This window comes from Grampus griseus, assembly GCF_964374135.1.
Source record: "Grampus griseus genome assembly, chromosome: 4".
Lineage (NCBI taxonomy): Eukaryota > Metazoa > Chordata > Mammalia > Artiodactyla > Delphinidae > Grampus > Grampus griseus.
Window position 1 is genome coordinate 113362649 of NC_138997.1, and position 21521 is coordinate 113384169.

Sequence of the window (21521 nt, forward strand, 5' to 3'; positions counted from 1 at the left end):
GTGGAGCAACTAAGCCCGTGCGCCACAACTATTGAGCCTGCGCTCCAGAGTCCATGAGCCACAACTACTGAAACCAGTGTGCCTAGAGCCTGTGCTCCGCAACAAGAGAAGCCACTGCAATGAGAAGCCCATGCACCACAACGAAGAGTAGCCCCTGCTCGCCCCAACTAGAGAAAGCCCATGTGCAGCAACGAAGACCCAATGCAGTCAAAAATAAACAAATAAAATAGATACACATTAAAGAAATAAAAAATGTTAAAAAAAAAAAAAGGACAATAGAACATTCTGGGCCTTGATTAGCCACTCCTAAGAATCTAAAGCATGCAGGGGTCGCTGTCCTCCCTATCATCTCTTCTCTTAATTGGCCAACTTGGGTTCTACAAACTGGATGACAACTAGAATGGTGAATGGCTGCATAGCTGGTCAGGAGCCTGAAAGAATTAGAAGGTCTGTGGCAAAAGGAGATATTGGGCAAGGGCATATGCATGAATATATGGAATAAAGACCACATGTTAAGATTTTCTCTATCCCATGTTAATGTCCACCAAAAAGCATCCACCCCAGAAGAGGCACTGAACAGCCAAGAGGGCAAAATAACTTGGCCGGTTGACATCAGCCCAGCCTTTGACATTAGCCAGCTCACAAAAGGCACAATGGCACACGAGCAGAATGGCCACAGTGGCCGAGGTGGCAGCAGCTCCTTTGAAGGAGACAAGCGCTTTCTGAGTACACGAGTGCCCACAGGAGTGCTGATCTGCGCTGTGAAAAGTCTGATTGTCCTGGAATTAATCTCGTTTCCGAGAGGCAAACCACAGAGACCTCTATATTCTCTCCTCTCCGCCAGCTCCTGGGAACCCATCTCAGCGCTATCCAGCTTGGATCCGCAGTCAGTTATATGTTTAGGAGGAAAAACTATTTAATAATGAGACTTTGCATTTTGACAGCATTTTACCTTATGATGAACTCAGAAAGGAAGCTTTTTCACATTTAATTTATTTCTCAGCTCTCATGCAACAGCCCTAGCAAAATTATGATCTCTTCTCTACAGAACAGAAACCAACAAACAAAACTTAGTAACTGTTAGGAGGGCAATAAGATACTGGGAAGTCAAGGCTAAAAGTCACATTTCTTCCAGGTCAGTACGTGAGCCTCCAAGTGGCTGTCTCATGGCACAAGCACTTTTTTTTTTTCTTTCTTTCTTTTTTGCGGTACGCGGGCCTCTCACTGTCGTGGCCTCTCCCGTTGCGGAGCACAGGCTCCGGACGCGCAGGCTCAGCGGCCATGGCTCACGGGCCCAGCTGCTCCGCGGCACGCGGGATCCTCCCGGACCGGGGCACGAACCCCTCGTCCCCTGCATCGGCAAGCGGACCCCCAACCACTGCGCCACCAGGGAAGCCCGGCACCAGGACTTTTAAGGAAGAGATTCTTGAGGTTCTGGGTTTCCTCACTTCCCTTTGTCAATCTCTGGTTAGAAATGTGTGTATCTCTATGTGTCAGGGGTTGTGCAAAGGTGATAAGCTGGATGAGAAGAGGAAGATGATTGGTGGAAAGTTAATTTCTCACCTAACAGGTAAGTGACTTGCCAAGGTGACAGTCTGAGTAGTCAGAGCTGAGGTCTCCCAACAGCATGTTTAGGAGTGTTTCTAGATGTACTCCTTGTTTGGCCTCTTCACCTCCACCCTCGTCCCCACAGGACCATGATTAACCTAGTTCCCCAACAAAAGTCCAAATTATTCATTCACTTCTTCACATTTGCTGTATGTGATTTTTTTCCAAGTGGCGTTGATTTTACTGCCCCAGTGTTCTCCGCAAAGGAACGGTAAACATTTTTCTGGTCAAACTTTTTTGGTTTACATCATCTTTTATTTTATTATAGTCCATAAATATATACAAATTAAATCATTAAAGAAGTCATAGTCTCCAAAGTTCAGGAACCTACTACTGTACTTTGCTCTGTCGTGTCAAATATTAAAACATGAGACGTAAAACTTCCAACTTAATAAATATTCCATTTGAAGCTGAAATTGAGTAGAATAAATGAAGTACTTTCAGAAATCTCAAGTAAGGAACTAACAGGCTAGAGGCTAAATCTTGACAAGTTTGATTATCACTTGGATTATTCTTATTACTCATTTACTTTATTTATACCTCTGAATGGAATGCAGAGTCTTCCTTTGGCGGGTATAATAGAGCTTTAACAGAAGGGACACTTCCATTCATTGTGTGTAACTCCGGACATTTATCTTGCTGTAAAATGCTCGTCTCTCATGTCTTGAGCCTCTTACTGAGCAGTGAATGTTTATCTGTGCACAATCCATTTCTTTTTAGGCTGGGATTTTCTTTGGGGTCCGGGCTGCCGTCACTGAGCAATTCCGAGTGGGCTTCCTCAGGCATCTGCAAGACAGACATGGAAACTCCAGCAGGTAGCCTGCCTCTAACCCGCCCAGCCTCCAGGCTCCGCAGGGCTGACTCCACAGGCCAACAGGCAACACGGCACGTGGGAGAATACAACACAACACAACACAACACGACACAACACAGCAATGCCCCTTGTTCCTCCCTAACTCTGATTACTACTATTTTCCACAGACATCTGAAATGTGATGTCAACCTAAAATCTGGGACTGCAAGCCAAAATTTCAGAAACGCGTGCTAACTTCAAAGTGGGATTTCTGGTGGGAACTCCGTTTTTTGTAAGCTCCTTTTCTTTCTTTCTTCTTCTTTTTTTTTTTTTTTATATATTTATTTATTGGGCTGTGCCGGCATGTAGGATCTTTGTTGCAGCATGCGACCTCTTAGCTGCGGCATGTGGGATCTAGTTCCCTGACCAAGTCCCTGTAAGCTCCTTTTCAATGCTTGCTTGGTCCTGACAGCTGTGATTCTGTCCCAGACTCAATAAGCCACTCTCAGACAGCAGAGAGGCAGTGATTTCTAGCATTGGTTTGTGTTTGCACCAAGAGACAGAAGCGTCCTGTTAGCAAATCACTTGCTCTCTCATTCAAAGGGCCTCATGTTTTTCACTCAGGAAAAGGACTTTGCTGACTACCCTGGATGTGCAGGCGGGCTTGAGTGTTCCTTTATGCATCGAAGTCATAAACAAATAATTAATTATGCAACAAAGCCTGTCAAGTTTTTGCCTTTCTGTTTCCCGACCAAGGGAGCGCTTTCTCACACCCTGGGCAGCTCAGGGAGAGAATGGGGAAGCCCTCTGCTGGAAGCACATCAAATGCAGAAACTAGGCCACTCCATGCCAAATGGTTCCCAGGCCCCGCCGCCAGTCGAAGTTTCTTCTTTAGTTCACTTGAGGACCAAACTCTGACATTTTGGAGTCACACTGCTGATGCTTTTGCTGACTAAAGAGCGGTGTGTGGGACTTTGAGTCAGTGTCAGACATCCCTCAGACAAACAGGAAGGAGCTTAGGACATCTGTTATCTCTCTCTGTATTTTGAAGGCCCTCTTTGCAAGCCTGAGGGGGTTTTTGGACTTTTTCTGGCGGGGGGCGGAGTGTAGGAATGATCCTGTAAGAATGGTTCTTTGGCTTTATTCTTGTCAAGTGGTGAGGCGCTTGCCTTAACTGTGCACTCAGAATTGTAACAGTAAAGCCAACTCTAGCAAAGGTGGGTTTTATTCTAGAGGTCATTGTGCAATTTTTTTAAATTTGCACTCCTTTTTCTTAAATTCTCCCCATTTTAAACTTTTGCCCTAAATGTGAAGTAACTGCCTCTTACCTTGGTTCTGCGCGGAGTATTCTCAGAGATCACACTCTCAGTTTTGGTTCCAACAGCTTCTTCTAATCCTATGTCAAGGAAGATACAACGGACAAGACAGAAGAACATAAAAGTCCTTAAAAAAAAAAAACCACCCTACCCTATTTTGGTAACTAGAGGGACACCCTGAAAGAAAACTAGAGAGGTACATGCTTTTAAAAAGTGTCACTGTTACAATAGCTGCTTTTAAACTTTTATTGTAGCATTTCATCGTTACAAGCGGCGCTGAGCCTATGTTAGCTCTGCCTTGCTCACTTTGTTAAAAAAGAATTCTTTAGCCACACCACTAAAAATGCCTCAAGCTCTGAGCTGAATTTTAAGTAATAGTGACGGATTTGCCCCAACCTATAGTCTCTTCCACCTGTCCCTTCAAGAAACCAGAGGCATCAGGACTGTTGGCCAAGTTTGGGTGTCTTTTGGTCCAAAGACAGTGACCGTATTATGAATAACTTGGGGCTGACTCTCAACTTTCCAAATAATAATGATCTATTTTGTATGCTGTACTGATTCCTGGCTTAGCCTTATCCCAACCCCAAGAGGCTGAGAGGGAGCAGAGAAGTAGAATCTTAAAAATATGACTAAAAGCTCTAACATTTGACAGTACTTTATGTGTTTCAATATGGTTTTACGTTGTTACATTACTTGTTAATCTCAATTTATGCTCATAACAGAAAAATAAATTAACCTAATTATTTAACAGAGGTAAACAAAAGATGAATTCCTATGACAGGCTATAATTCTGAATGACAAACATAAGTCTTCAAAAATTAAATTGTAATAAGTGAAATACAAAGTCAAATGATAACTATATAACTATATTAACCTATAACCTTTATATATATATATATTTTTAAGATTTTTTGATATGGACCATTTTTAAAGTCTTTATTGAATTTGTTACAATATTCCTCTGTTTTATGTTTTGGTGTTTTGGCCCTGAGCCATATGGGATCTTAGCTCCCTGACCAGGGATCGAACCTGTACCACCTGCATTGGAAGGCAAAGTCTTAACCACTAGACTGCCAGGGAGGTCCCTAGCTTACAATTTTTATTAACAGCATTTCCCATATTTTCATAGTACAAAGCTCAAAGACTCTTACACTGCAGCATCTGTGGTGCATGGTACAATGAAGACATGCAATTATTTTTAACAAGTGAAAATAAATGATAATATAAGTGTATACAATCATTTCCACCCTCCTTCACTTCTGCCAGTGCAAGTTGCACTGTCATGTCTGACCAGAGTGTGGGTGAGGGCATCTTATTTAAAGATCTGTGGACAGACCTGTTAGAATCTCATCCAGCTGGTCCACCATAAACTTGGCATCTTCTTCAGTGAAGCACATAGGTGGTTTTATTTTAAGCACATTCCTGTGAGGTCCATCGGCACTGAGAAGCACTCGCTTTTCTTTCATCCTAATGAGTGCAGGAAATACATGCGAGTGCATATAAGTGATAACTAAGATTATTTCAGAAGGATGTGAACAGAGAGCACTTTCATATTCGCATGCAAGAAGCCCACATTTGTAATTGCATGAGTCTTAAGCTTGTCTCATTTGGGGAGATGAGAGGAAGTTAAAAAAAGCATTCAAGCCAAGATACCAAACGGTGAGGGGTGTGTTTACTTGTAGATGATGTGCTGAGCTTCAGCTGTGGCGGGGGTCCTTTCCTGATGGTCCTTCACTAAGTCAATTCCAATAAAAAGGCCAACGCCCCTGAGGGGGGTAAAGAAAGGGAACTTGACACACTTTATTAAGCATTGCATGGTCACAAAAAATTAACACTGTCCTCAAACTTCAGTTTGATTTGAAGCTGAATGTGATTCTCTTTAAAGGGTAGTTGTTATTAGTTCTAATTAATCCAAGATACAAATCTAGTGTCCACAGGACTTCCTAGTTTTTGAATCAAGTTAGTTTTTGTCAACCAGTTTTTCTTTCTTCTCTTAATTGTAAAAAAAAAAAAAAATGATAAGGCTTAAAAACAACCTTGTCATGCTATTTAACTTCTCAAGACATCAACTATGACAAATCTTTAATCTTTACATATATATATGAAAATGTTTTCATATATATATGAAAAATAGTGAGTTTTCTTGGATGTCATTTTTAATATTTTTAATAGATCATTTAGAGTTACCTTAAGTTCCTTCTTTTCATCTTTTGCCTGCTGAAATGATCCTGGCTTAATTTTTTTCAAAAAAGTATAAAAATCAGGAAAGATATATACCCAAAAGTTAACAGTGATGATATCTGGGTTCTGGATGGAAAAATGAGTTTTGTTTTTTCAGTGTTTCTAGATCTGCTTTTGTGTTAACTTGTTTTAGATTTATAAGATAAAATATAACAAATTTTCATTTGGACAAATGAATAACTGCACGACAACTTTACGATAAATATACCTGATATCTCCTATCAAAGTATGTTTAGCCTTCTGCTTGTTCAGTAACTTGGTAAGATAATTCCCTACTCTTGTGGCATTTCCCTGAAGGTCTTCATTTTCAATTACATCCAGGATGGCCAAACCAACAGCAGAGGATACTGGATTTCCTCCATACTGTGGAAAAACGATAAATGAGAAAATAGAAGAGTTGAATTTGTGGTATTGCTTCATCTATGAGAAATTTGGCTCATACATAAGCAAGTAAAGATATAATTTCAATAAAAATTTCCCCTGTGATATTAGTTTCTTAGATTTAGAATAGAACATGATTCTATTCATTTAAGATTGAGAATAAAATTCTAAATTATATATAGCTGCAAAACTGGTATGAAGGATTATTGGGGAATTTATAAGTTCGTCCAAATGAAAAACAGACATTGTGTTGGGAATTAAGGATTTTAGAGTGTGGTTTAGTTAGGGGGATGTGGGTTTCAGTGCTTGAATATCTGTGTGAAAAAAGCTAAGCAATGACATTTTCTCCAAATAATTTATGTTCTTAGATTTGACTCTAACTTTTAGCTGTAACAAGTCCTATTATACATACTGCACAAACTAGAATAACCTTTCCAAACTTAAAGCTTATAACTTTTAGGGGTAAAATCAAGGAAATAAAATTTCCCAAAGATAGAATTTTAGTTAGTATCTCCTATGACAGCCCTGTAACATTTATAGTAGTGAATCATCTTAGTGAAGTGTTTTGGGAATTTAAATGTGATACAAAAAAAAAAGATCATATTATCTGTTAATGAAATATCATAACCTCTAGAGTTTAGCAGGGCAGCCATCTGTCATTGGAACAATTAATAGAAACATTTTAGGAAGGGGAAAGATACACAAGAAAAAAATACAAGGAGGATTGTGTCAGATAGAATGAAATATGGTTAGATCAAAATTTGGCTAGGGTCCTGGCGTGGTTAGCTGGCAACAGTGAGATTTATTCTTTATTACATTGGAAAGAAACATAAGAACGTGCATTATTTTTCCCTCTTAGCACTAAAGTGGGGAGGTCAAATTTTACCGTATTGAAATATTCCATCCCAGAGCTGCTGAAGGCTTCTGCAATTTCTTTGGTTGTTACCACGCATGCCACTGGGTGGCCATTGCCCATTGGTTTTCCCATTGTGACGATGTCTGGAACGAAATCTTCACCAAACATTTGGAAGCTCCAGAAATGTGTCCCAACTCGGCCAAAGCCTACTTGAACTTCATCAGCTATAAACACACCTCCCGCTCCGTGTACATATCTGAAAAGCAAAAGGGCAGCCTGATGCCTTCAGGTCACTGGGAGTCCCCAAACCCTCCCATAAGATACAGACTATTGAAAACTTTAAAAATGTTGTTAACCTGAAGTCTATAGTCTTTGTTAAAAACATTTCAGTGTTCAAATCCCCAATGACATCTATGTGATATCATTGACTTTGAAACCTAATCACATAATTTCCAGATTAGATATATTCTATATTGTTTGGGTTTGTGCTACTTAAAGTAAGCTCTACTGCCGTTTTTTTTTTTTTTTTTTTTTTTGCGGTACGCGGGCCTCTCACTGTTGTGGCCTCTCCCGTTGCGGAGCACAGGCTCCGGACGCGCAGGCTCAGCGGCCATGACTCACGGGCCTAGCCGCTCTGCGGCATGTGGGATCTTCCCGGACCGGGGCACGAACCCGCGTCCCCTGCATCGGCAGGCGGACTCTCAACCACTGTGCCACCAGGGAAGCCCTACTGCAGTATTTTAATAGGGAAGAAAAAGAAGTGAACAAGAAGTAGTGTTCAGCAGGTTTAATCGTCAAATTTTTACTAATTAGTAAAGCTTGGACACCAACTAATCAGAGAAGAGGCCAGGTGGGTAGTGGGAGCACAGCTCTGGAGGCTGCCCTGCTGGACCTTGTGTAAACCCTTTATTTGCTGGATCTTGGGAAGGTGGAGGAGTTCCAGGAGTCCTGGGTGGCAGGCACTCCCAAGTGGCTATTTACCAGCTAGTCTGGAAGTATTTCAATATCTTAACAACCAGGATGGCCCTACAGAATTGTCACAGTGCCTTCAGTTTGACCAAGGATGCCCAAGTACATACTCTGCCACTTTCTGGAAGTAGCCTGCTGGAGGAATTATTTGTCCGCCACAACTCTGCATGGATTCAGCAATAAAGGCAGCAATCTATACAAGAGAAGATGGGGTCAAAGTCCATTAGGTCCTCCTCCCGTTACCCCCTAAAAAAAGAGGACTTCTTATGGAGAAGGTGACTTTAAAAATGGTTGGGAATGGACCCATGGCAAGAGACAAATTGGCCATTTGATTAAAAAGATGTCCACGCTGGAAATGCAAGAATTCTGAAGCATTAGTTTCTGAAATTTTAGGGTACCAATGAAACCATCACGAGACAATGGTGGAGAGGGTGCCTTCCAGTTCCCCATTATTAATTTAAATGCAGTGTTTTCATTAGGAACAACTGAATAAGACTGATGTTTTGATTAGTCTTTAATATGAACCTCTAAAAATTTACCCAGGTTCCAAACACATCACTGGGGTGCCTGTTTGCTCAGCTTGGTAAATTAGGACTGCTCGAACCTGGAATTTGCACTAAGGAGATGAGAGGGTGACTGGTGGCCACGAACCTTAGTTATTGTGCTGTATTTCTGGTTCTTGCCCTGAACCAGGCTTACAACTTAACAAAATTAGGCAGTTCACAAAGGAACTAAAGAGGATGTGTTCTAGAGGCTAAGAAAGGAGAAGTAAAAACAGGTAACACTAAATTAAGAGAAAGCATAGAAATAGTATGAGATAAGAAGTCAAGCAATCAACTATACTTCAATTAAGAAAAAAAGGAGGGGGGAACTAACGTTCTAGTCCAGACTACGTCTTTTAAGATATGAAAAACGAATGGGAAGAAAAGAAGAAATAGTTAAGAAAGGCAAATGACTTTCCAGTCATTAAGATAAAAATACTTGAACTGGAAAACACACAGCCTTCATTTTTATCTCAATTAAAAAGCTTTTTTTATTGCCATGTTGATGCCATAAGCCAATTGAAAGGCAAAGCATGTGTCAAATCATGTAAGTAACTCCATGTAAGTAACCCCTGAAGGGGCTGAGAAATACCGTTCAGCTAAAGACAGTAGGGTGAAGACTGAGAAAATGGAAACTCTTTTTTTCCTAGTTGGGAGGATTCTGGTTTGTTTTAGAAGTTCAGACCCATATTGGAAGAACATGTCCCTGCCTTGTCTTACGCAGGCTCTTCGGTTTCAGGAAAGTTGACCCAGTTCTAGGGAAGAGCCAAGGCTCCCCGGGTCCAGGAGTCTGCAGTGGCCCCAAGGCCCCAGGGCCACCCTGCCTCTTCCCTCCCTTCACCTTATATTAGCCCCTCGTGCTACTCTCAGTTGGAATGTTCTGTCCGTGAGCTATCACCTTTCTTAATTTTCTCCTCCTATCACTTTGGACCAGAGTCTGCATCCCAGTGGGAAAGTCAGAATTAGCCCACCAGTTCTGAAACAGGTATAGTAATTACATTTCCAGGATAAATAAAAATAGTCTTAGAGGCATGACTATAATAATGTACTTTTTGAAATAGGAACTAAGTAAAAACGTAACTAGAGAACAGAAAGCGATTTGAGATCTAATCCTTTCCCACCTCTCCAATGTATCACAATGATTTCAATCTATTTTATAAAAGATATTAAAGTGTTTCCAAAGCTATAAATACAAACCTTCCTTCCACTGTTATGAGTTTCGTCAATAATTTTCTTCACTTCGTCGGCATAAGCACTGGCCGGGTCTGTATGGTCTTCTCTGTATTTTCCTCTGTAAGTATCTGGAGCTGGTGCCTGAAAACATCAAAAGATAAGAGTTTCTCATGATTTGTCTCCTGGACAAATGAGCTTTTAAGAAAGGGCCTTTCCCTCGAGGAGCATAATATTGTAGAAAGGTGACTCATGGACTTAAGTGACTCTAGGTTCTTTTGCTCTTTTTCCTTAACATTTCTGAATTCTGTGAGACTTGAAATCTTTGCATTGTGAACAGGAACTTGGATTTGCTCCTAGGCCCTTAGAAGTCAAGATTGCATCTCTAGTCACATAAGGGACAAATTCAAACAACAAGTGTGATTATGTTATTTGAAAATTTCAATGAATGGAAACTGTATTAACAATTCTATATTGAAAATAAACCAACACTTACCAACTATATAGCAAACTGTAATCATTCAGAAAGCTAGAGTGCCTTAGCACTAATTTCAGATCTTAAAATTTTGAAAGAATGTATTAATGATTCTCTTAAAAAAGTCTACTGATCCTTAATTAAGCCAAATGAGTTTTACTGTTTCAACAGCTTGGTTTCTTTATTTTCTTTATTAAATGATATTTATTTTACTTAATAAATTTACATAATAATTTAGCATAGAGTAATTTTAAGACAGTCATACACACTTGATGCAACTCTGAGTTTCAAATAGGCTTCAGCGATAGAAAAAGTAATTTAAACATCAAGGGGCAAGAAAAATAAAATGAGAGCTGTGAATAAGAGCTACCACTACCTCTATACTAATTTGTATGGTACTCATCCATGGATTTGAAACCACATCTTGTCATTAACTAGCTCTTTGACTTTAGCAAACAGATCTTTGCTAAAGATCTGTAACTGCTCTAGATCTTAGTTTCCTTTTTCATGGTTTCATTTCAATGCAAGGATTGGACTGGGTTATCCCTGGGCACTCTTCCAGTAGTAACATTCTGATTCTTGGATTCCAAGATACTTACCACATGCACAAATTCTTTCTTGACATCTTTGCCCTTTTGAAATTTATATGGACTGATCTCAATTAAAGATGATAGGTGACCATGGTAAGCACTGAAAAGAAAAAGGACGGTAACCAAAATCACTCAAAGAAGGACGCTTTTCTAGTGTATGAAAAATAGTACTGCACATCATCCAGGGAGAATCTCAACATTGGTGCCAGATTTAACTATATGGCATCTAATTTTTCACGGTAGGACTGGCCATTAATTTGTCCCACTCTCCTGATCCAGGTAATAAAACACATAGAAAGCCAAGTATGTAACCTCATAGACAGTTATTTTTAGCAGGAAAAAACTTAATTTCTTTGGATTGCATTAACTCTGCTAAATTAGATTATCTAAATGTAAAACATTAATTTCTATAGCTTCATGAGAAATTTCAGATGTATATATTCTTTAAATGTATTTGCTAGTTACATTTTAGTAAATTTTAAAAACAACTTTATATCACAGAATGGGCTGTGTTTCTGTCTGGGATGGTTTCAAAGGGATATCCAATTGCTCAAATGAAAGTTGGTAAGGAACAGGAGGTCTTTTCTAAGAGAACTAAGATTAAGAGGTAATCAAGTGGCTATGAAATTCCTTTCTTTCACTTAAAATACAGATGGCTATGATATTCCCTTTTATGTTTCTTGCCCAGAGCTATATAATTGGGAGGCCTGGAAAAGAAATTATAAAAGGCCCATGAATAGATAAAGCAAAGAGGGAGGACTTCCCCTACCGTAGATTAAAACATGCTACAAAGCCATAGTAATGAAATTAGTATGGTATTGGAAGAAGAACAAAGTCACGACTGGGACAGAAGTGAGCTCAGAGACACAGCCATACATAAATGGTAACACAGCGGCCTCTTGGTGGAGTCAATGTGAAGAGCAGTTGTAGAGGTAGTAGAAGAAAATAAAGAAGAGCATCTTTGTGATCTGAGGGGTGGGGATGGGTGTGTGCGGGGGGAGAGATATTAACAAAACTTAGAAAACCAAACCATAGGATGAAAATGTCAACTATTTGATTTAATCAAATTTTTGGAGGTTGGACGATACCATGGACAAAGTTAAAAGACAGATGATAGATTGGGAAAAAACATTTGAAATGTCTCAAACTAAAAGAGATTAATGTTCAAATGGTGGTTCTTAAGTCTATCTGCATATTAGCTTCACTTGGGAAACTTTAAAATCTATACCGTTTCCTGGAATCCACCTCTAGAGATTTTCTCTCACTCTCTTTTTTTTTTCTTCTTTTTTTTTTTTTGCGGTACGTGGGCCTCTCACTGCTGTGGCCTCTCCCGTTGCGGAGCACAGGCTCCGGACGCGCAGGCTCAGCGGCCATGGCTCACGGGGCCAGCCGCTCCGCGGCATGTGGGATCCTCCCGGACCGGGGCACGAACCCGCGTCCCCTGCATCGGCAGGCGGACTCTCAACCACTGCGCCACCAGGGAAGCCCTCTCTCTTTTTTTAATTTTTAAATTTTTTTGGCTGAGCCGTGCTACATGCAGGATCTTAGTTCCCCGACCAGGAATCAAACCAGCAACCCCTGTGTTGAGAACTCAGAGTCTTAACCACTGGACTGCCAGAGAAGTCCCTAGAGATTCACTTTAATTGGTCTGGAGTGGGACCTGGGCGCTGGCATTAAGAAAAGAAAATTTCCCCAGGTAATTCTAAAACACAGTCAAGGCTGAGATCCTCTCATCTAAACTATGCATGCAAAAGCAAGGATGGAAATCCCAACAGAAAAATGGGCAAAGAATATAAACAGGTAATTCTCAGAAAGGAAGTCACAAATGCATCATAAGCATATGAATAGATACTCAAACTCATAATTAGAAATTGCAAATAAAAACAACACTGATAGGGACTTCCCTGGTGGCACAGTTGTTGAGGGTCTGCCTGCCAGTGCGGGGAACACGGGATCAATCCCTGGTCTGGGAGGATCCCACATGCCGCAGAGCAACTAGGCCCGTGTGCCACAACTACTGAGCCTGTGCTCCAGAGCCCAAGCCACAACTACTGAAGCCTGCATGCCTAAAGCCCGTGCTCTGCAACAAAGAGAAGCCACTGCAATGAGAAGCCCTCGCACTGCAGTGGGGAGTCGCCCCCACTTGCTGCAACTGGAGAGGGCCTGGGCGCAGCACCGAGGACCCAGCGCAGCCAAGAATAAACAAACAAACAAATAAGTAAATTTATGAAAAGGGAAAAAATATCCTGAAAATTAAAAAAAAAAAAACCCAACAACCCTGATATCATTTTATACCTATTAGACGGCAAAAATTAAGAAAAAAAAAAACAAGGTAGGATATTCTTAGTTTTTGGTGAGGATACGTGAAAATTGGACATTTCACGCACTGGGAAGAGCGTGCAACCACTTTGGAGACTGATCTGGCAGGATTTTGTCAAATTGACAATGTTTACCATACCCTGTACCCCTATGGCCTAGCAATCTTTTTACTGGGTGCTTTATCCCCAAGAAATTCTCAGAAAGGTCCATAAAGGCACATGTACAAGGGCACTCATTGCAGTGTTGCTTGTGGTAGCTGGGAGTAAAGGGCAGTCACAGTATCTATTCTGTGGCAGGCAGGCAGAATCACGCCTCCCCTCCCTAAAGATGCCCATGTCCTAAGCCTCAGAACCTAAGAATGTTACATGGTAAAGGGGACCTTGCAGATGTGATTAAATTAAGGATCATGAAATGGAGCGATAATCCTGGAGGGTCAAATGTTATCACAAGAACCTTTATAAGTGAAAGAAGGCAGCAGGAAGATGGTGGTCAGAGATAGACAAGGTGATGTGAGGATGGAAGCAGAGGCTGGAGTGATGTAATGTCTGGCTCTGAAGATGAAGGAGGGGACCACAAGCCAAGGAATGCAGGCAGCCTCTAGAAGATGGAGGCAAGGAAACAGATTCTTCCCTAGTGTCTTCAGAAGGAGTGCAGCCCTGTTGAACCTTGAGTTTAGCCCAGTGAGACCCATTTTGGACACCTGACCTCTAGAACTATAAGAGAATATATTTATGTTGCTTAAGCCACTATGTTTATGATAATGTGCTGTAGCAACAATAGAAAATGAATACACCAACCAACACATAAAACAAGAGAAGCCTATAGAAGGGTAAGAAATGAGGTGCATGTTCAATTCAACCCTTTGTGTCTGAGATTAGTGGGGTGGAGAGGTAGAAAAAAATTTTAAATCTCACTGAAGATGGAAGTTATCAAATTTCTTGTTTAAAATATAATGAATTCATTTTTGAGAAGTAAAACTAAGTAGTGACTATTAAAAATCACAAATTAATGAGAAAGAACTATTTTTACTTGGCTATCTGTTGTCTTTAAAATTTGCTCTAGGGAATTCCCTGGCGGTCCAGTGGTTAGGACTCCACACTCTCACTGCCAAGGGCCCGGGTTCAATCCCTGGTCGAGGAACTAAGATCCCACGAGCTGCATGGTGTGGCCAAAAAAAGAAAAAAATATATGCTCTAAATTGTTATCTTTTAAATTAATTAGGTGAATAATCACAATTGTGACATGAATGCTTGGATTTTTAAGAAATTATATTTTTATTCTGAAAAAGATGGAGTTACACACACATTGCAGTGGCTCAGTTAACAGTTAAATGTGTGAAAAGTAAACCCTGATTCATGCAAAGCCCATGAGACCATGACCACAGCACCCAAAAGAGCCTCCAAGTACTTGGAAGGAATTAAGTGTCCTTCAGGCCTGAGCTGGCCTTGAAACCTATGCATAACAAAAAAGAAAATCCTTGCGCCATATATCCAGCCTCCTCTATACATGCTTATGGTATTAGTATGGAGAGGATCGATATAATTTTGTCTCTGAAGGCATTTCCTGCTTAGAAGTCTTGTGTTCAGGACTTACTGGTCAAGAGTGATCACGTCTTGGTGGCCTCTGAACTGCCGAGCCAGGCGTAAGGCTAAGTCATTGGCTTCAGATCTATTAAGAGAGCAGAGAGAAAGGGACAATGTGACATAAGCCCTTTTAAAAATATTTCAAACCATTGTTTACAAAGTTGAGGATTCCAAAGTCTGTTTAACTTCGAGATTATTCTTTGTACTACTCCAGGTCCTGTCACCTCCAGTCTTTGGTGACACTGCTCTCTCTCTAAGGCTAATCACTCTTTGACAGTATAGGATTCTTCATAAGTGAAAGTCAAATATTATATTTAATTTATTGAAGGCAAGAATGCCTTAGAACAACAAATTAGATCCGAAAATGTCCTAATTCTTTACAAAGAAAAAAGAAAAATCTTCTGCTTATAAACCAATCTTCTGGTTATTTGATTTTAAGGTGTCTCACTGAAAAGAGAAAATGGATCACAGAATCATAATAGAACATTCACAGGATTTCTAATAGTTTTAACTCATATATATCATTTTAAATTTATGCTGTATAGACAGATTTCCTCCCACTATAACATTGTACAGGTGAGCTTTTCTCCTGTCATTAAACATGTATTTTCAAAAACATACTTTTTAATGTCTGCATAATATTCCATAGAATGGACATATCTATTCACTTGAATTGACTCATTCCTTCTTTGTGTTTGTGTTGGGGAAATGCTTACTGCCTAAGGAAACAAATCAATCAAAAATCTTATAATACTTATATAACTTGTTTAGTAGTTCTTTTTTTGCCAAAATTCCTCATTCATGCTTTGAAAGAACTATCTAGGTTCATCTAGCTTCTTTAGCTACTTACTCTATTGCCCAAAGAAGTGGGTGCCGTTTGACTAGTTAGGTTTTCTCACACGAACACCAAACTTGGATATTTTTGCCAATATTTTGTTACAACGCAAGTAATCCATCCTTTAGGGATACTTAGGGTATGCTTTCCCCATCTTTCACCAAGGAAGCTGTGGTAATAAAAAGCTGAGTGGCATGCACTTGTTAATCATGGGACTGTTGTTATAGGCTGTGTCAGGAGTCCTGGAACATGCTGTCAGGTATCTTATCTACAAAGGGCTGGTGGGTCAAAGCAAAAGAACCAGAATGGTCAGGTCCCCCATGTGGGGTCATTAGTAAACGGCAAGAATCTTGGGAAACCTTTTTAGATATTTGTGCTCCACCAGCAATCAAACAGAAAAGAGAGGAAACAAAGAGATTGGTGGGAATGGGGATGGGTGGAAAACCTCAGAACATACCCTGAATTTGTAAAATAGCACACAGAGAGTCTGTCCGGCAGGGTTGCTGACAGGCGCTTGGCATACTCAACAATGTTGTCGTGGAGGAATCGAGAATTTGTATTTAGTAGTTCCATCTGTTTCTGGGCAGCTTTGACCACTTCTGGGTGGCAGTGTCCCACTAAAATTTAGAAGACAAAAGTCCCCAAAATGAGTTACAAATCTAAATGCCTGGGAAGTGAGGGGCATTCTGAAACAAGCAAAAAAAAAAAGGTTGATTCTGTTCCTCTCCCACATTTTGTTCTAGCTCTTCCCCGCCTAGGACTACTGGCCCTGTTCAGCCGAGGAACTGCTGCTACTGCAATTCCTGGGACAAATATCAACGGTGCCAAGTCTGCCTTACTCCAGAAGCGTATCCTTCAAGGCATGACAAAGACAGCACATTACCGTGGGCTACGTTGTTGATGCAATCCAAGTACTGTTCACCTTTCTCGTCAAACATGTACTGCCCCCGGGCTCGCACTATTTTGATGGGATCCGCAGCAAAGAAAACTTTGCAGGAGGGCCTAGAAATAATGAAAGGAAACATTTTGGTCTGGTAGGACTGCTCAGTGTTTTTCCTTCTCAATGAAGGTCACGATCAGTGGAAAATTACAATTACGTAAAAGAAAGGGAAAACACAACCTGGGTGACATACTGTTCTTTTTTTTTTCATTTCATTTTAGCCTGGGACCTTTTACCTTAATCCCCCATCCGTGATACTGCTCACATTTCTTATGCTTGTTATATTAAATTTGCCATGATCTGACAACTCTATTTAGAAGCACAAGGATCAGCTCTGACAGCTCTAATTACACAAACCAGTAACTAATTTTCCTTTGAGAAACTTTGTTCAACCAGGAAAAAAAAACAAACTTTTTTTTTTTTGAGGCTTCCTATGGGTCAGGAACTGACAGCTATTACAAATATTATCTCATTTAATCCTCCCAACAATAATATGAGTTATATCATTCTCATTTAAAAAAGTTGAGGAAACAGACACCGAAAAATTAAGAAGCTTGGTTCAAGGTTACACAGCCAGTGAGAAAACCAGAATTTGAAAGTAGACTGTCTTGATCGTAACTAGATTTATCATGGTGAACATTTTGAAATGTACAGAAATATTGAATCACTATGTTGTGTGATAGTTACTAACGTAGTGTTGTAGGTCAATTATACTTCAAAAATAAACTCATAGAAAAACTCATACTAGGGATATAATTTATATGTACAACATGATAAAGATAATTAACACTGCTGTATGTTATACACGAAAGTTGTTAAGAAAGCAAATCCTAAGAGTTCTCATCACAAGGTAAAAAATTTTTTTTTCGATTTCTTTAATTTTGTATCAATATGAAATGGATATTCACTAAACTTATTGGGATAATGACTTCATAATGTAAGTCAAATCATTATGCTGTGCAACTCAAACTTATACAGTGCTGTATGTCAATTATATATCAATAAAATTGGAAGAAAAAAAAAAGGTGGACTGTCTTATGCCATAGCCCAAAACAGGGCTTGCTTGCTAATCTAATCTCTCCCTCTAATCTAATTTGTAGAGAAATGAATAGCGCTAAAAGCTAAATACAAATAACTTAGTGTTAAATACTATGCAGGAGATTTTACAGATCATTTTCATGTCTTTTGATTGGTATTTGTCCTGCATCAAATGGATTTCCCTTTCTTAAATAATAAAATCCAATTATTATTCTAACCCTTTAACCCACTCTTTTCAGCATAATAAAAAGTCACCCATATTTTTGGTTATTTGGATGGCTGGCTGGAGTACAGATTTTAGCAACATAGAAACATCACAAAGATTTCTGAACTTGGTTCTATGGACATTTAGAAACTAAAACAAAATATTATTTTTATTTTGGTGATTTTGCATGCACAAAAAAAATACCACATGCATTGGAGGTAGTTTAGAGGGTAATTAGATACATATTAAATGGATATGCAACTGTTTAGAAAGTATTGTGATTATTGTGAATAGATAATTAAATTTTAAAATTGCCTAAGATTAAGCATCATCAGCTAAGATGAAACTAATATTTAATGAGAATTTCTTCTTGGTTCAAATTCAGCTGTTAGTTTATACCTACAAGTTAAAATTCAGAAAAACCCTTCGTTATGAATGTGGGCTGAAAACTTCGGACTTCACCTTGCCTCCTTGTTAATGTACTTCCCATCTTCTCACTCAGACTTCAGGTGAAATTCTTTCTCAGTCATTCCATGGCTACCATTCCTCCTTTCACAGACTTTGTTCTGCTCACGTCAGAAATCATTAGGTTTTCATTGGAATCTAACTATATAGGATTGAAAACTAACAGAAAGGAGTGCTGATTAGAAAAAGGGAAGGAGGTGATCCGGTAATGAGGTATCTGACTATTTTGACCCTATTGCGGGGGTTGAGAGAGATTTAACTAGTCTCCTAAACCACCTAGAAACCTCCTGGGTTGAGAGCAGATCAAATCTCAAATCAGATCACAAGGTAACTTGACACTACTAGGACCAGAGTCCAGGTCTGACCTAAAGTTCGGTCCTGTACGCTCACCAAGTCGTCTATAACACGAGTAAAAGAAAAGTAGACCGGAGAAAACACTGCATCTTTAAATTGTAATGAGGGCACAGCTGGGGAGACCAAGGTGAGTAAGTGGTATCTTACTCTTAAGAAAGTGGTTTCAAAGTTTTTTTACTGGCTGGATTAACCTTTTACTTCTTAACCAAGCGTGCAAGAAGAAAAAGTTCACTTTAAACAAAAGTTGTCATAATGAGTTTTCATTGCCATCGTCAAAAATATTTCGGAGTTCAGTTTTCTAAAACTTTCGAGGTGGTGGGAGCGGCGGAGAGCTACCCGTCGCCCTCCCAGAGCCCATCGCTGGAACGGTGTTCTACTTCAATGGCTCTCAACCTTCACGGTCAATTCCCCCAGCCGGCCGGCCAGCAGCCCTCACCCCTTCGGCGGGCTGCAGAGCGCGGGGACCGCTCTGGAGCCGGCTGGTCGGCAGCCCCCTCGGGCGGAGGCGAGGCGGGGCGCTCCGGGCGGGCGGCGGCGCGCGTGCGCAGGTGCGGCGGGCGGGTGGCGGTCCCGCACCCCGCCGGCAGCAGCCCGCTGGCCCGCTCCCTGCCCGGCTGCGGCTCTCCGCCCCCCCGCGCCGGTGATTCCCCCTCTCTGCGCCTTTCCTCGGGGCTGGGGAGCGCTCACGCGATGTGCTTCCTCCTCAGCGCCAGGGTGTCTTGCTTGCTGTATAGCTCGCACATGCTGGCGGGGTGCCGGGCGCTCCCAGGGGTCTCCCCTCTCCGGTCCGTTCGCCTCCCTCGCGAGCCCGCGGGACTGTCTCAGCGGTGGCCCTTTTCTCTCGTTTTCCCCCGTTGGGTCCCCTTGCCCGCGTCGGAGGTCAAAGGCGGCACCAACTAGCCAGGGTCATCTCCCTTTTAAGTCTTGCCCGGCCTTTGCCCTTCGCCAAGCCCCACCCTCACCCTCCTCCTCCGCCTGGTGCCTGCCTGGCAAGTGGCTGGACTAGCCACTGAGTCGCCACCCACCCCAGCCCCCCGCCCCCGGGCTAACTGGCTCCTGTTCCTGCCCTGCTGCCCACTTCGCCTCCCCACCCCTGCTACTTCTCCTAACTCGCCTTTTATTTCCTTAAATTTGCCTTGCCATGGCCTTTCTTCCTCCTCTGCCTGTGAATTCCCTCCTTCCCACTTTCTCTCTCCCTTTCTTTTTTTCTTTCTTTCTCTTTCTTTCTTCCTTCCTTCCTTTCTTTCTCTCCCTTCCTGCATTCCTTCCTTCCTTTCTTTCTTTCTCTCCCTTTCTTTCTTTCTTTCTTCCTTCCTTCCTTTCCTTTCTTTCTTTCTCTCTCTCTTCCTTCCTTCCTTCCTTCCTTTCTTTCTTTCTCTCCCTTTCTTCTTTCTTTCTTTCTTCCTTCCTTCCTTCCTTTCCTTTCTTTCTCTCTCTCTTCCTTCCTTCCTTCCTTCCTTTCTCTCTCCCTTTCTTCTTTCTTTCTTTCTTCTTTCCTTCCTCCCTCCCTCCCTCCCTTCCTTCCTTCCCTCTTTCTTTCTCCCATTATTTTCTTGTAAACATTCAAAGGGAGGCACTCTCTGGAGACATCAGGAGGTTCATCTCCATTCTCGTTTTGAGCATATTCCAATACCATAATCTACTCAACAAAAGTAACAAGCCTTATGCCCTAAGGATAAATAACAGGGACTCAGCCTGTTATTTGTTGGGAGGGATAATATATACCGTGTTTCAGACACCTGCTTTAACAATAATTGCACTTCTAATTTCTCTGAAACTATACAGATTACAAAACATTCACTTGACTTATCTGGTTCAGTCCTCAAAACAGCCGCGTGGGAGATGAGCCTGAGAGTCACCATCCCCTTTAACACACGGGGACAGTGATTGCGGATCTACCTGATGGTGAACTTGGAATTCATTCCTAGGTTTCTTGACTCCTTTAGGATGATCTTTTCACACTGATCAAATTTGAAGTTAAACATGTGGACAGAAGGAAACCTAATTAACTATAACGTTAAATCATAAATTATTTGACGAAGTAGAGATCATCTGGTTTAACCCCTCTGTTTTGTAGATAAGAACAGCTAGGTACAGGAAAGGTAAAATCTCGCTCAGGGTCACGCAACTACTTAGCCATAGAGTTTAGATGAGATCATTTCATTCCTTGTGTTTTGAAAGACAGCAGAGAAAGCCTGATTTACCCATAAGAACACACTTGCTAAATGTTTGTAACTGACCTTTTTCTTGAATAAAGTTGTTTTTAATTAATATTAATGCCCTGCAGGAGTAGTAGAATAACATTGCCTAAGATAGGTTGAGAAATGGAGTTCTATGACGAACAGTGTGTTAAGAATTCTAACTGTTATCAGTGAAGGGCAGAAGGCACTTAGGAAACTTGCAACAAATCCCAATCACGTAACCTTGGTCTAGTTCCATACTTGAAAGAAGTATACACCTGCTCTCAAACCACCTAGACCTGGTGAAGTCACAGACAGCCATGCTCCCTCCATAAACTCCATGGTCCCTTGTTATTTCCAGTGCTTTAAAGTATGTTCTTTAAATAATGCTGGACTAAGGGTCTTGGATTCTTGAGCTGGTTCTTCCATAAACTAGCTGGGTTTCTTGATCTTTTGGAGGCCAAACTTCTTTAAAATGTTCAAATTTTGTGTTAAAAAGAAACCCCAATCATTCTCTGACTAACAACATTATAAGGAAGGCTAAAAAGAGACCATGACTGTGGAATGAGTGTCAGGATTATTAAGATCTCATTGCTCTTGTCTTCTTTGTTCTTTTATTATTTTTTAACCAGACCTTTCAGTAGGGTTGACTACTCCTTTC

At 40.9% G+C, this 21521-nt stretch overlaps 1 protein-coding gene across 3 annotated transcripts; it reads right to left on the bottom strand.

The window, feature by feature from the left end:
* Positions 1–1004: 1004 nt before the first annotated feature.
* On the bottom strand, positions 1005–19574 carry ETNPPL (ethanolamine-phosphate phospho-lyase). 3 transcript variants are annotated; one of them, XM_082653421.1, is made up of 14 exons: positions 19368–19571; positions 18324–18485; positions 16562–16680; positions 16136–16295; positions 14854–14928; positions 10951–11041; positions 9904–10020; positions 8275–8357; positions 7226–7451; positions 6167–6321; positions 5394–5483; positions 5054–5184; positions 3730–3797; positions 1005–2394 (listed from the first exon to the last, which is right to left on the bottom strand). In XM_082653421.1, the coding sequence occupies exons 3-14, from the start codon at positions 16614–16616 to the stop codon at positions 2266–2268; spliced, it is 1380 nt and encodes a 459-aa protein (XP_082509547.1). In that variant the 5' UTR covers positions 16617–16680; positions 18324–18485; positions 19368–19571; the 3' UTR covers positions 1005–2265. The 3 variants fall into 3 exon arrangements, with proteins under 3 accessions (XP_082509547.1, XP_082509546.1, XP_082509548.1); XM_082653420.1 differs by lacking the exon at positions 18324–18485 and having other exon boundaries at positions 19368–19574; XM_082653422.1 differs by lacking the exons at positions 18324–18485; positions 19368–19571 and adding an exon at positions 19117–19134.
* Between the last annotated feature and the right edge of the window lie 1947 nt (positions 19575–21521).

Coding starts and splice junctions, on each gene's coding strand:
- ETNPPL (XM_082653420.1), bottom strand. CDS start 19,423: ATGTGCGAGCTATACAGCAAGCAAGACACCCTGGCGCTGAGGAGGAAG. Junction 16,296..16,561: donor CATCAACAACGTAGCCCACG/GTAATGTGCTGT, acceptor TCTAAATTTTAG/TGGGACACTGCCACCCAGAA. Junction 14,929..16,135: donor TGCTATTTTACAAATTCAGG/GTATGTTCTGAG, acceptor CTCTCTTAATAG/ATCTGAAGCCAATGACTTAG.